The sequence below is a fragment of the Dipodomys merriami genome, unplaced genomic scaffold (assembly GCF_024711535.1).
Source record: "Dipodomys merriami isolate MVZ:Mamm:240054 unplaced genomic scaffold, mDipMer1.0.p SCAF_102, whole genome shotgun sequence".
Lineage (NCBI taxonomy): Eukaryota > Metazoa > Chordata > Mammalia > Rodentia > Heteromyidae > Dipodomys > Dipodomys merriami.
The window spans coordinates 4,715,968-4,730,478 of NW_027202294.1; the positions used below are offsets into that span (position 1 = coordinate 4,715,968).

General features: G+C 46.4%; 1 protein-coding gene across 5 annotated transcripts in view; it reads left to right on the forward strand.

Annotated features, from left to right (window-relative positions):
- The window catches only part of Dnmbp (dynamin binding protein), an 83,267-nt gene extending 68,756 nt beyond the window's left edge, over positions 1 to 14,511 (forward strand). For all 5 annotated transcript variants that reach the window (XM_069995494.1, XM_069995516.1, XM_069995525.1 and 2 more), the window contains 8 exons: positions 448 to 578; positions 1,696 to 1,800; positions 3,389 to 3,517; positions 4,858 to 5,190; positions 5,534 to 5,713; positions 7,410 to 7,608; positions 10,558 to 11,117; positions 12,834 to 14,511. In XM_069995494.1, the coding sequence (XP_069851595.1) occupies positions 448 to 578; positions 1,696 to 1,800; positions 3,389 to 3,517; positions 4,858 to 5,190; positions 5,534 to 5,713; positions 7,410 to 7,608; positions 10,558 to 11,117; positions 12,834 to 13,019 (1,823 nt within the window). In that variant the 3' untranslated portion in view covers positions 13,020 to 14,511. The remainder of the gene's footprint in view (positions 1 to 447; positions 579 to 1,695; positions 1,801 to 3,388; positions 3,518 to 4,857; positions 5,191 to 5,533; positions 5,714 to 7,409; positions 7,609 to 10,557; positions 11,118 to 12,833) is intronic.

Below are 14,511 nucleotides of genomic sequence, written 5' to 3' on the forward strand. Positions count from 1 at the left end.
TCCCTGTTCTTTCCCCTCATCTCAGCCTTCTCCAGCTCCTGAGTCTCTGCTGTTCTTTAGCTATCGTGTCTAATCCTGAGTGATCCTTTGCATTATTATTTTCTCTATTGAATTATAAGTTCATGAAGACAAGTACAATTCCAGTTTGGGTTGTTAATTTCGTGTCTATTTCGCAAAAATATTTGTTGATTTTTTTTAATGACTTTTTTTTGGGGGGGGGCAGTCCTGGGGCTTGAACTCAGGGCCCAGACACTGTCCCTGAGCTTCTTTTGCTCAAGACTAGCACTCTACCACTTGAGCCACAGTGCACTTCCAGCTTTTTCTGTTTATGTGGTACTGAGGAATGGAACCCAAGGCTTCATGTATGCTAGGCAAGCACTTTACCACTAAGCCACATTCCCAGCCCCTATTTGTTCTTTTGACAACCCTTTAACTCACCTCCCCTAGTGCTCAAGTACCGAAAGGGCGATGAAGACAGCCTTATGGAGAAGATTTCCAAACTGAATATCCACTCCATCATCAAGAAGTCCAACCGCGTCAGCAGTCACCTGAAGCACCTCACTGGATTCGCTCCCCAGGTGAGGGCTCTGCGTGTGAAGATGCTTTCAGGGCTCTGTGGGGTGGCTGCTGGTGCCAATTGGCCTGGTTCCCTTCTTGGTGCCTGCTTGGTTTTGCTGTCTGGTGGAAACAGAGCCTGCAGCTACTGATTCTGTGGATCCACCCATCCAGCCCTCCATTTGTATCCCAGTGAGTTGCATACACTAAATACAAAGGCAACTTAGGAGGCCACATTAATAATTACTATGGTTTTTCCATGTCTCTAAGGAGCTGATCATCTATGTGGGGAGACAGATCTAAAATTGTAGACAGTTAAGCTAGAAAACACATTCAGAAGCTCGCCTACTTGGCTACTTTACGTTATAAATAAGGAAGCATGCACCAAAGAGTGAGTGATGTGGAGAGCAGACAGGAAGTCTCCAGGCTTCATCTGACAGCAAGTGGAAAATTCAAGGCAGAGGATATTCAGTTGCCAAGTTTTGTCCTTTGTTCCCTGAGTGCTGCAGTACATAGAAAAAAAAAATGGGCCTTTGATGAGAGTGTGTGCTTCTGTTGTCCTGGGAGTTCGGCTGAGCCTTCAGAGAGCCCCAGGTTTGGTGGATGGAGAGTGGGAGGCCCACTAGGCAGGGAGCCCAGGGAAACAGCCCTGTGTGGGCAAATGTGGCAGTGCCGGTAGCCTGATGGAGGCAGAGGACAGGGGAGCCCAGGGGAGGGTGGTTTGGAGACAGGGAGGACTACATGTTGCAGAGACCTTTCAGAGCTATAGAGTGTCCAAATTAATTAACACTACGATTCAGAAAAATATCAGAAGTTTAATTCCCGCCCCGCCCCCCCCCCCATCATGGGCTTGAACTCTGGCCTTGGCGCTATCCCTGAGCTCTTTAGCTCAAGGTGAACACTCTACCACTTGAGTCACAGTGCCACTACCAGCGTTCTGGTGGTTAATTGGTGATAAAAGTCTCACAGACTTTCCTGCCCGGGCTGGCTTTGAACCATGATCCTCAGATCTCAGCCTCATGAGTAGTTAGATTACAGGTTTAAATTTTAATGCAGTGATTCTAAAAAACATGGTTTTGTCAATAATATCTATTGGGGAAACATACAAATGTGCTAACAGCACTTGTTTATTTTGAACAGATAAAGGATGAAGTATTTGAGGAAACAGAAAAGAACTTCCGAATGCAAGAGAGATTAATTAAATCATTTATCCGAGACCTGTCCCTCTACCTCCAGCATATCCGAGTGAGTGTGTTGACATTGTGTTGTTTACTTCCCTGACACCTAGCAAGTACGCTAAGATGAAACTTAAATAATTTGAACTCAAAGGGTCATTTTCCATGCTGGCCATTTAGTGGAGTTTTATATGGGTTGTTTGTTGAAACAAAGTCTAATTATACACCTCAGACTGACCTCAAACTCATGATCATCCTGCCCCAGGATGGGTACTAGGTACTAGGATACCTATAGGCTATTTTAGAAAATGAGTACTGTTGCCTTAACTGGGTGCTATCCCTTTGCTTATTATTTTTTTTAATTATTGATTGTTACTTATTTATACTTTCGGTATCAGTCCTGGGGCTTGAACTCAGAGCCTGGGCCCTGTCCTTGAGCTTTTGTGCTCAACATTAGTGCTGTACCGCTTGAGCCACAGCTCTACTTCTGGCTTTTTGGTGTTTAATTGGCGATGAGTCTCAGACTTTTTTGCCTGGGCTGGCTTTGAACCATGATCCTCAGATCTCAACCTCCTGAGAAGCTGGGATTACAGGCCTAAGCCACCAGTATTTAGGTGTTAATTTTATAGTGACCTCCCTCTTTCAGTCTTCACTTTTCCCCTCATTCATACATCTTTTTTTTTTTTTTTTTTCTGTCTTTTAGATCTAGTTGTATAAGAAGCACCTTTCAGAGCTGGGAAGGTGGCTCAGTGGTAGAGTGCTTGCCTTGCATTCATGAGGCCCTGGGTTCTATTCCTCAGTGCCACATAAGTAGAAAAAGCCGGAAGTAGAGCTGTGGCTCAAGTGGTAGAGCGCTAGCCTTGAGCTGAAGAGCTGAGGAACAGTGTCCAGGCCCAGAATTCAGGCTCCACGACCAAAAACAAAGCACCTTTCATAGTTCATCTTATTAATATCATTTTTGAAGATCAAATATTTGATACCAAGATTGTGAAGCTGGAAATCAGGAAGACAGATGAGAGAAAGAACAAGGACAGAAAGATAAGGACAGTTTGTATGGAGGTGTCCTGAGCATTTGAGCAATTTAGAAAACTGCTGTATGTCCAGCCTGTAAAGTTATTAGTTCCCTCAGTAGCCTTGGGGAACTGCGGAAGCTGAGGTGTGGGGGTGGGGGGTTGGAAACGTGGCTCAGTTGGTAGTGCACTAGCCAATGAGCAAAAGTGTCAGATACTGAGTTTTAGTCTTGGATCAAAAAAATAAGAAGGGGACTAAGTGGGCCTGGATCTTCCCTTGTTCTGTCTGGCAGAGAGAAGCAGAACGAGAGTCCTGCATCTTACCTATAAGCTATTGATGTTATGTGTGTAGACCCTGCCCCTCGCACATGAACCCCTGCTCTTATAAAACATAGCTTTCTTTGCTTTTTTTCTTGTCTTCTTTAAAAACAAAAACAACAAAAAAACAAACTACAGAAGATGGTATAAAATTTAAAGGCCCCAAACTGAGTGAAAAGTAACTGTCTCCTGGGCCTGGATGAGCAGCCCCATCTGTCTGCTCTGCCCTGCAGAGCAGGCCCAGGTGCTCTGGAGGGAGGGGGTGGGGCGAGTGAGGAAGGTTAGGAACTTGTGAGTGTTCTTACTGTGTCTCTGGCTCACGGGCTCCAGGAGTCAGCCTGTGTGAAAGTGGTGGCTGCAGCAAGCATGTGGGACCTGTGCGTGGAGAGGGGACACCGTGACCTGGAGCAGTTTGAGAAGGTGCATCGCTACATCAGCGACCAGCTTTTCGCCAGCTTTGTGAGTGGCTCTCTGTTCAGCCTACTTTTTGTAGCTTGGGCCTGTCTCAGCCTCAGCGCAACACATATTCACAGAGACCAGAAGCACATGGTGCCCGTAGTCTTCATGTCAGGGTTGCTTTGCTTGTTTGTGTTTGGTTCAGGAGAGGAACAGAAAGGATCTGTTAGGTAGTTAGTGGGTTTTCTTTATAGCTTGTGATCCACTTAGATTCAGAGAACACAAGAGGGGAAGAAAACTGATTAAAAAGTTAGTCCAAGCTGGGTGCCGATAGCTCAAGCCTGTAATCTTAGCTACTTAGGAGGCTACACAAAAATAAATAATAAAACTGTGTTTCTAGTTGAACTGTTAACCAAATAGATTTTTATAACATACCACCTACTTTATAAATGAAGTACTAGAGGCCCAATTCGTGGAGATTCTACATAGATGTGTATGGGATAGCTTGATGATAAATAGAATTGTGTGTTGTTTGACAATTTGTTCTCTGCACGGCTAAGGCAGGCATGCAAGCTTCAGGAGGTGAAAGTGTTCTGACAGTAAATGGACGTGTGTGCGCATGTGTGCAGCAATATGGGGGCTTAATCTCTTCAGGGCCTCACACTCGTACTTGGCTTTTTTACTCAAAGATGCCACTCTGCCATTTGAGCTTCAGCTTCTGCCTTTTGCCAAATTGGAGATAAGAGTCTCATGGACTTTTCTGCCCAAGCTGACTTTGAACCACGATCCTCAGATCTCCCCCTCCTAAGTAGCTAGGGTTACAGGCATGAGCCACTGATACCTGGTAACAAATTAGTTTTAGTAGGATGCTACTCAGTACCTATTTTTTTTTAATGTGTTCAATACCCTTATCCTCAATATCTGATTTTCTAAATTGAATAAATAAATCATCTGAAAAATAAAAACAGATATTGCCTGTAGTTATGATTAGCAACAGTACTGTACCTGGGATAGCCATCAAGTGGCAGAATGCTTACCTAGAAACAGAATTATAGGAGTGTGGAAATTACTAACCCAGATTTATATAAGAAGGAAGTCTGAAGTTGGAATCAGACGCTATAGACACGCCCAGAAAGGGGGCGTGTAAGTAGACGAGCCCATTTGACTTCCCATGTGAACTGCCTAGCACCATGCAGCCCCGCCCCGCCACCGAGGGCGATGAGGTGACAGGCGCCTTGGCAAAGGGCTTGGTGTGGAAGTGTTGGATGAGGCGGGTGCCGCGTGGCCAGTGGACGTGCCTGTGGTGTGCACAGGGCAGCCTGTGCACTTGGAGAAGCCCCGTGTAGAGAGGGTTTGAGACCCCCGGGTGCCGTACTGAGCCAGGTGCCTTCTCGTCCCTGCAGAAGGAGAGGACGGAGCGGCTTGTCATCTCTCCCTTAAACCAGTTACTGAGCATGTTCACTGGGCCCCACAAGCTGGTGCAGAAGCGCTTTGACAAGCTCCTGGATTTCTACAACTGCACCGAACGGGCAGAGAAGCTCAAGGACAAGAAGACCCTGGAGGAGCTGCAGTCTGCCCGGAACAATTATGAGGCCCTGAATGCACAGCTGTTGGATGAGCTGCCCAAGTTCCAGCAGTATGCACAGGGGCTCTTCGCCAACTGCATCCACGGCTATGCCGAAGCCCACTGCGACTTTGTGCAGCAGGCGCTAGAGCAATTGCAGCCGCTGCTTTCCGTGAGTCCCTCACTCCTCTGGGGGAGTCATCTCAGGAGGTTGCTAGGTATTTTGCTGGGAATGTACCGTGGGGTCATCAGATCTTTTCCCTCAGGAAGTCTTGGTCCCTTCATAATGCCATGAAACCTGGGGCTTCTTAAATGTCTCTTTCCAACAAGAGCAATTTCCAGAAGAGTTGCGAACCTGGCCCTCAGGTAGCACCACGGGTCTCTCCCTTGTTGGCTGAGCATCACACACAGTGACCAGCAGCTGACCTTTAGCTTTCTATAGAGATCCTGTGACTCTCAAAGATCCTTCATTTCTGTTCTCTTTCCTCCATCATAATTCTGCCCATGGACTTCAGTTACTCAAAGTGACCGGGAGAGAGGGCAACCTGATCGCCATCTTCCACGAGGAGCACAGCAGGGTCCTGCAGCAGCTCCAGCTCTTCACCTTCTTCCCAGAGGCACTTCCGGCCAGCAAGAGGCCATTTGAGAGGAAGACCACAGATCGCCAGTCTTCTCGGAAGTCCCTCTTGGGCCTGGTGAGTGGGGACGGAGGAAGGCTGTGGGACTTGGGGGTGAGGATGAACTCGGGGCTCACACCCCCTGGCTGTGGACCCCAGGACAGAAGCTTGTGCACTGTGTCCCAAGTGCCTCTTCCACTCCTGGCACTGCATTCCTTCTCCCCAAGGCACAGGAAGCGTTGTCACCGTCATCCATGTCCGTGGGCCCAGTGCTGCCTCTGCAGATGACAGTTTACCCCATTCCTAGGAAATAGAAAATAAAGGCTGTGCATGGTGGCTCACACCTGCAGTCCTAGCTACCTACTGTGAGGCAGAGGTAGGGAGGATCACAATTTGAGAGCAGCCTGGGCAAAAGTTAGCAAGACCCCATCTCAACAAACAAGCTGTAAGTGTATGCTGTATACATGAGGATCACAACAAAAAGCAAGAGACTGAAAAATAACTAAAGCAAAGAGACTATGGGGTGGTGAGCACAAGGCCCTGAGTTCAAACTCCAGTATCCTAAAAAAAAAAAAAAAATGAAGGTTACGGGGTCTCCTCCCTCCTGGCTGTGTATTCCCTCAGCATTCCCGAGCATCGCTGGTGGCCATTCCCGAGCATCACTGGGGAGCATTCCCGAGCATCGCTGGGGAGCATTCCCGAGCATCGCTGGTGGCCATTCCCGAGCATCGCTGGGGAGCATTCCCGAGCATCGCTCGTGGGCCACCAGTGGCCACTGCCAGTGGCTGGTATGCATGCTCACTGTTCACACACCTGCCAGCCTCTGGATCGTTCCCTGTGTGAGTAAAGTATTACTATAGAGATGAGTTCATGAAGGGACCTAATAGATGACTTATTTATTTTGTCAGTTCTGTGTATTTTTGATCATGTATTATAAAAGTTAACATAGTCAAGTGATTCATAACTGGCTTTTTTTTTTAACCTGGAAGTTTTTCCTTTTCAATTCAGTACTTTCAATATTTTTTAAACTAGAGTAAGAAAGAGAATGAGGGAAGGGATGACATTGTGCAAAAGAAATGTACTCATTACCAGACTGTAACTGTAACCCCTTTGTAGCCCACCTTACAATAATAATAAAAAATGTAAGAAGTTAGAATAAGACACTCCAGATTGTATAGGCTCCTAAGCTAAAGGACTGCTACTTTGCCTTCATTATATTTATGATCTGAGTAATCTCACAGATAGTACCCTAAAAGGGAGAATTGAACTTATTACTCCCTTTGTCTTTCTTATTTTTATGACCTTTGTTTTACAGTTGAGGAAGTTGAAGTAGGGAAATCTCAATGGTTTAAGGCTATGTTGCACCGTATCAGAAACTTGAGAATAGTGCTTTCTTTTTCTTTTTTCCAGTTATATATATATTTTTATTTTTGTGCTGAAGATTAAACCCATGGCCTCACGTAAGCTAAGTACAAAGTCCATCACCATGCTGTACTCCCAGCCCCAATCTTTGGGTTTTTTAGGTAGTGTTTTAATCCAAATTTTGTGACAGAAATGTCTATTAGGCTTGCTTCATAGCTATAAAGGCACCAACATGTCTAAGAGGCCATGGTTTTATCCTAACACCCAGTTACAGAAGCATCCCGTGGGGAGGGAGGGTGGCTGGCTGTTGTGCCTCACTGCTGAGGGTGGAGGGTATGTTGAGATTAAATAAGGCTGCTAGGATGGCGGCCAGGCAGGCGCTCTTGTTGATGCTCTCTCTGACGCCTTTCAGCCCAGGTACATGTTCCAGTCTGAAGAGCTCCGCGCCTCCCTGCTGGCCAGGTACCCCCCAGAGCAACTCTTCCAGGCAGAGCGTAACTTCAATGCCACTCAGGACTTGGACGTCTCACTTCTGGAAGGTGACCTAGTGGGTGTGATTAAAAAGAAAGACCCTATGGGCAGTCAGAACCGCTGGCTGATCGACAATGGAGGTAAGTATTTTACGCACTGGACACACGTGACTCTTAAGTGAGGAAAATTACTTTTTCAAGTCAGAAAAACACAGGAGAGCTTTTGATTACAGGAGGAAATAGCTGTCAAAGTAATTTCCATTTCTAGGAAACAACACTCAGGTTATTAATGACATATACCCTGCTTTGGGTTGTGTTTTTGTTTTGATCAATTCCAGCGGTGGTTTCCTTATGTGTCTTGTGAGATCTGTCCATGTTTCTAGCTTGTCCTGGCAGTCAGACTGCCCAGCGGAATCCTGTTTCCTCTTCATCTCCTTTGAGTCACACAGTAAGCTGCCCTCTCCCAGTTTCTCTAAACTTCTTGAATGACTTAAAAACCTGTAAGTGTCAGGCAGGCACTAGTGGCTTATGTCTGTAATCATAGCTACTCAGGAGGCTGAGATCTGAGATCGTGGCTCAAAGCCAGCTTGGGCAGGAAAGTCTGGGTAACTCCATCTAGCCACCAGAAAACTGGAAGTGGAGCTGTGGCTCCATAAAGCTCAGGGACAGTGCCCAGGCCCTGATTTCAAGCCCGATGACTAACAAAGAAAAAGAAAAAAACAAGAACAAAACATGTGTAGTTTTTGTTCGCTTTTTTTTCCTCCCTTGTAATAGATTTTACCTCATGATTATTTGGGGAGTGACTTTAAACACCTCACAGCTTGAGGGTTGTGGGAATTTATAAAATTTGAAAGTACGAAGAAGCTCTCACCCACCTGTAATCCTAGCTACTCAGATAACTGAGATCTGAGGATACTGTTTCAAAGCCAGCCCAAGCAAGAAACTATGTGAGATTCTCATCCCTAATTAATCACCCAAAAAGCTAGAATTGGAGCTGTGACTCAAATAGTAGAGCACTAGCCTTGAGCAAAAAAAGCTTAGAGATGGCGCTCAGGCCCTGAATTCAAGCCCAGGCCCGGCACATAAAAAATACATGCATACATACATACATACATACATACATACATACATACATACATACATACATACATACATACATACATACAGTACAAAGAATAATATTAATCTACAATCTTTTCGTCTATTATTCCAAAATCCAAAAAGCACAGAAAAACAAAGGGATTTTTTTTGTTTTGTATTTTTAGAAACCTGTTGCAAAAATCTTAACATGGGTAGTCATGTGTTTTGCTGTAGGGGGTTAATAATGGTGGACTCACCAGCTGGGGGGGGCTTGTGCAACATGTGTGTACTTGATCTCTCCTGAGTCAAAAAAAAATTCAAATTTCAAGATACCTGCTATAAACATTTTATAGGTAAGGTTTTGGAGCTTGTGCACTAAATATCTCTATGCACACCAACTAGGCCTCTGTATGTGTGTGTGTGTGTGTGTGTGTGCACGCGCACGTGCGCACTTGCACTGTGCACATGTACACCCGTCCCGAGGCTTGAACTCAGGGCCTGGGCCCTGTCCCTGAGAAAGATCTCAAAGACAGTTGGTCCTTGTTCTCATGAAGGTTATATACTCAGGGTCTGAACTTTATACATTTATAAAAATTGTCTTGCTTTGTCATGCAATCCTAGCTGCTCAGGGGGCTGTGATTTGAAGATCCTGGCTCAAAGCCAGCCCTGGTAGGAAAGTCCATGAGATTCTTAACTCCAGCTAACCACCAAAAAGTAGAAATGGAGCTGTGGCTCAAGTGGTAAAGCATCAGCCTTGAGTGAAAAAGCTAAGGGACAGTACCCAGGCACTGAGTTCAAGCTCTCATACTGGCACCTTCACAAAAGAAATTTCGTGTGGATACCATCTTAATCCCAATCTTTAGTTTGAAAAGCCTAGCTGATGGCTTCCCACTTTAGAATGCTTCCAGCATTCCACAGCAGTCCCTAAACAGAAGATTCTGATCCTGAGGGAGGAGTTCCTACCATGATGGCCCTGCAGTCCCTCTCAGCCACGTATGTACTTGCTTGCACTGGGTGTTCTGAGCCATGATCTAGATATCCCTTTAAATTCCCAAGTATGTGGTGATGTTAACTACTGCCCTCTTGGTTGGAGGCAGGGTCCCTATCACTTCACTGTTAAGAAGTAGTGCAGGACTGTTCACAATAGCTAGGATATGGAAACAACCCAGATGTCCCACCGCAGATGAATGGATCCAAAAATTGTGGTATCTATACACAATTATGCAGCCATTAGAAATGACAAAATAATGGCATTTGCAGGGAAATGGATGGAGCTAGAAGGAATCATGTTGAGCGAGGTAAGCCAAGAGCAAAGAGACAAACGGTACATGGTCTCCCTGATAAGTGGATGCTAAATCCAAAATGTTAGGTGATACGACAAAACTAACAGGACTTAAGAAACAAAGAACTCTCACTCATCTGGTCGAACCACTACTAAATATCCCCATGCTGCTGATCACATGTATGGTGTATATGTGTACACCATTATATGTTATAGACTGTGATAGACAATTTGCTCCAGGAAAGCTAGAATGAACTTGTGACTTTAAATGAGCATCATTATTCCACAATACTGTGAAATTCGGGAAATTATGTAATCACTTAATCACAATTAAAAAAAAAAAAGAACCTCAGGGAAGGTAGGGTGGGAAGGGATGGTAGGGGGAAAACAATGGAGGGGATAACAATGCTCAATAAGAAGTGTACTCATTACCTTACTCATGTAACTGTAACCCTCTGTATAGTATCTTTACAATAAAAAAATTTAAAAAAAATAAAAAAGGAAAGAACCTTCAAAAAAAAAGTAGTGCAGGAATGAACCGGCTGCTGGCCATGGCTTTGTCTCCAGCCGTGCATGGTACACCCTGGGATTGGAGTTCAGTATTTTGCTATTAGGCATCATATTTTGTCTCTCATCATTGTCTCAGCTATTAAACCGCAGTCTTTCTGTCAGTTCCCTGCTTTTCCCCTTCTGCAGCAAGCTCTTAATGTTGCCCCTTCTCTCCACAGTCACCAAAGGCTTCGTGTACAGCTCCTTCCTGAAGCCATACAACCCCCGGCGCAGCCAGTCAGACGCCTCGGTTGGCAGCCACTCATCCACTGAGTCTGAGCTGGGTAGCTGCTCCCCCAGGTTCCCGCGGCAGAATAGTAACAGCACCTTGACCTTCAACCCGGGCAGCATGGCTGTGTCCTTCACCCCAGGATCTTGCTCCCCGCAGTCTCAAGATGCATGTTCACTGAAGGAATGTGACCAAGGCACTCTGAGTACACCCTTGACCCCGGGGAGTCCGGGGAGCTCGGGAAGCGGTCCTGCCATGTGCCTTGCTGAGCCAGAGCCCCCCTGCCAGCCCAGGCCCGGGCACTTAGCGGATGTGGCCAGAGATACGAGCCAGCCCTCTGCCACCCTGAAAGGCTGCTACCAAGGCTACAAGCATCCCGAGGCATCTGGTTACGCTGTGCCAGGGCGAAATGGGCAAGGTAATGACCCTGTGAAAGGAAATGCAAGAGCCAGCCAGGCTCTGGAAGAGAAAAACAAAGAGCTGCAAAGCAGTGAGGTGGAAGGAAACCAGGTAAGCACTCTCCTGGTACCTTGGGGTCAGAAGGTCTGCCTGCCTGGGACCTAAGTCATCCCTGGGTCCTGGACGGAGCCTGCCCAGCACTCCCGCTCTGCCTTCCCTGATCTGGCTCACACCATTCCTAGATCACTTCTGTTCTTCCACTGGGTAGTTAAAACGGGACGTGAGACCTTTTCCTTTTTTCTTTCATTTTTTTTTTTTAATTTGTTGTTGTTATTGTTGGTGATGGGGCCTGAATTCTGGGCCTGGGTGTTGTCCCTCAGCTCTTCAGCTCAAGGCTACCACTTGAGCCACAGCGCCACTTCCAGCTTTTTTCTGCTTATGTGGTGCTGAGGAATCGAACCCAGAGCCTCATACTTGCAAGGCAAGCACTCTACCACTGAGCCACCTTCCCAGCCCTATGGGACCTTTTTCTACTCTTCAAGTTCACTAATCTTTCCATCATATGAAGTCTGCTGTTTTTACCTACCAATTTAGTTTCTTATTTGTATAAGTCTGTGTGTGTGTGTGTGTGTGTGTGTGTGTGTGTGTGTGTGTGTGTGTGTGTGTGTGTGTGTGTGTGTGTGTGTGTGTGTGTGTGTGTGCCAGTCTTGAGGCATGGGCACTATCCCTTAGCTTCTTTTATACAAGGCTAGTGCTCTAACACTTGAGCTACAGCTCCATTTCTATCTTTTTTAATGGAGCTAAGAGTTTCACAGACTTTCCTGCTGGGGCTAGCACACAACCCTCAGATCTTATGTCTCCTCAATAGCTAGGAATACAGGCGCCAGGCAATACATGACTATTTTTAGTTCTAGCGTTTTGAAATTAAATTCTGGCACTATTTCAGTTTTCCTATTCTTTTTTTGAAATGGTCTGCTCCTATCTTGTGAGTGTGAGTGCCGCCTTTACATCACGCATGTTTTAGACCCACCTTTCTTTTTTTCTTTTTTTTGACGGTCGTGGGGCTTGAACTCTGGGCCTGGGTGCTGTCCCTCAGCTCTTTAGCTCAAGGCAACTGCTCTACCACTTGAGCCTCAGCACCACTCCTGGTTTTCTGGTGGTTAATTGGAGATAAGAGTCTCAGGGAGTTTCCAGCCTGGGCTGGCTTTGAGCCACAATCTTCAGATCTCAGCCTCCTGAGTAGCTAGGATTACAGGCGTGAGCCCGTCTAGACCCACCTTTCTTAAGGCTTCTCAGCTAAGGAGTCTGTGCCCCACACCTCTGTTGCTGTGGCTCCCTCTTATAGCAGTGAGTGTCCTTTGGTTACAGGCTAGGATTACAGGTGTGAACCCTTGTGCCCAGCTGTATTAATATTGTTTGAAGGTTATGGCCATGCTGGAGATTGAACCCAAGGGCGTTAGCAAGTGATCTATCGTTCAGCTACACTCCCAGCCCTAACTAAGAATTTCTGGATGAGATACAGAATTGTGGTACAGAAGGGACCCCTGTAGCTCATCCATCTTCAGTATTGACTAAACTTTCTGAATTCTTAAGAATTAATTGGTGTGCATTTTGGATTTCTTTGGATCTATTCTGTTCATTGCAGGAACCTCCAGCCCCCTCCAGATATTTAAACCTCAGTTAATTGATGTAAAATGCAGTTCTCAGCTTCACAAGTCATCATTTCATGTGCTCCGAAGCCACCGGGATAGAGAACATCCCTTTCACAGCAGAAAGGTTTGTGGCACAGCACTGCTCCGGGTTCCTGACTCTCCCTCTCCTCTACAGGTCTATTTCGCTGTCTACACCTTCACCGCTCGGAACCCAAATGAACTGAGTGTGCCAGCCAATCAGAGACTAAGGATCCTCGAATTTAAAGACGTTACAGGCAACACAGAGTGGTGGTTGGCTGAAGTTAACGGAAAGAAGGGTTACGTCCCATCCAATTATATCCGCAAAACCGAGTACACCTGAGCCCAGGCTGCCTCCCACTCACTCAACCTTGCTGCCTTCACTTTCAGCCTGCTGAAGGCTCCGCTGGGCCACCAGGCACCTGCCCTGAAGACACAGGCCCCGCACTGCGCTTCCATCCACAGCGGCAGAGCACGAGGCAAGCACTGTTCTCCATTGCTTGTAAGCCCAGACGCTAACTAGGATTTCTAGAATTTGAAGTGGACCCCAAGCCTTGCACATGATTCAGTGACCATAAGAAGAGACAGGTGCCAGGGTCAGCCTTTGGAAATGACAGGTTTGCAATCAGAAGACTGGTATTGTATGTATGCTCACGTTAGAGGATGCCAGCGTTGGTTGTAGCGTATTGAGTCTGGGGTGGCCCGTGATCAATTGACCTGTTTGAATGGGGGGAAGTAGGGCTCTCAGCACCCTTGGACCATGCTTCTGTAAGTGGCCAGAATTGCACCAGAATTGCACCAAACTTAGAGCTTCAGAAACAAGATCCTTCCAGAGTCCAGCATTCCTCTCCTCTCTCCTTTCCTTCCTTCCCTTCCCCTCCTCTCCCCTCTCCCCCCTCCTTTTCTCTTTTCTCCCTTCCTCTCCCCCTCTATCTTCTCTCTCTCTCTCTCTCTCTTTTTCTCTCAGTTCTAAAGTCCCTAAAATAAAATCTTAGCTATTTCATCACATTCTGAGATTGGTTATACAAAATTGAACAGCTCTCCCTTGTTGAGAAATACTTAGGGCCTTCATTTTCCTACAGCTGTTACTGACAGTTCCCCTTCCCTGTTCCACACAGCGCTATGCCACTTCCTGACAATCTGGGTGCTCATGACTTTCTCTCCCTGCGCTCAATAACAACAGATTTTCCTAGACTAGCAGGTAGCAGCAATGGAGCTCCAGCTAGCCATTAAAAGTATTGGCTGTGCACTAGTCTCAAACCAGCCAGCTCTGGTGGGAGACTGGAAGCCTTTCACCTTCATCTGGGCCCAATCCTGCCACCTGGGTGTGTGCACAGTTGCAGGTAACGCAACCCATGTGACTTATTTGAATGAAGATAGGTGCTCCCAGAAAAGCTTATCCTAGTCTTGGAAAGATTTTTCTGTTTCATCACAAACCTCCATGCTTCAGAGACAGTATTCAAAGCCAGGTTCTAAAGTGCCTGGTAAGACCTCCGCCAGCTGCGGAAGATACTTGCTAACCCGTACACCAGCAATCTGCCCCAAAAACTTGGTTCAGCACACTTCCCTGGATAGGAAGCCTACCCTGCAATGGGAAATGATGGCTTTCAACAAAGGGAATTGAAAATAGCCTTAAAGCCCCTGCTCTTCCGAGCACTCCTTCAGCCTTAAAAATCCTGGCAAATTCGGAGGCCCCTGTGGACTCGTCTTCATCCACAGCGTCTCTGCCGCTGGTCAGAGGCAGCGACGGTCTCCTGTGAAGTGTTTCTATTTAGAGATGTTTATATTTGAACAGTAATTTTCTAAATAAAAGCAGTAATGGCCACGAATGTGTT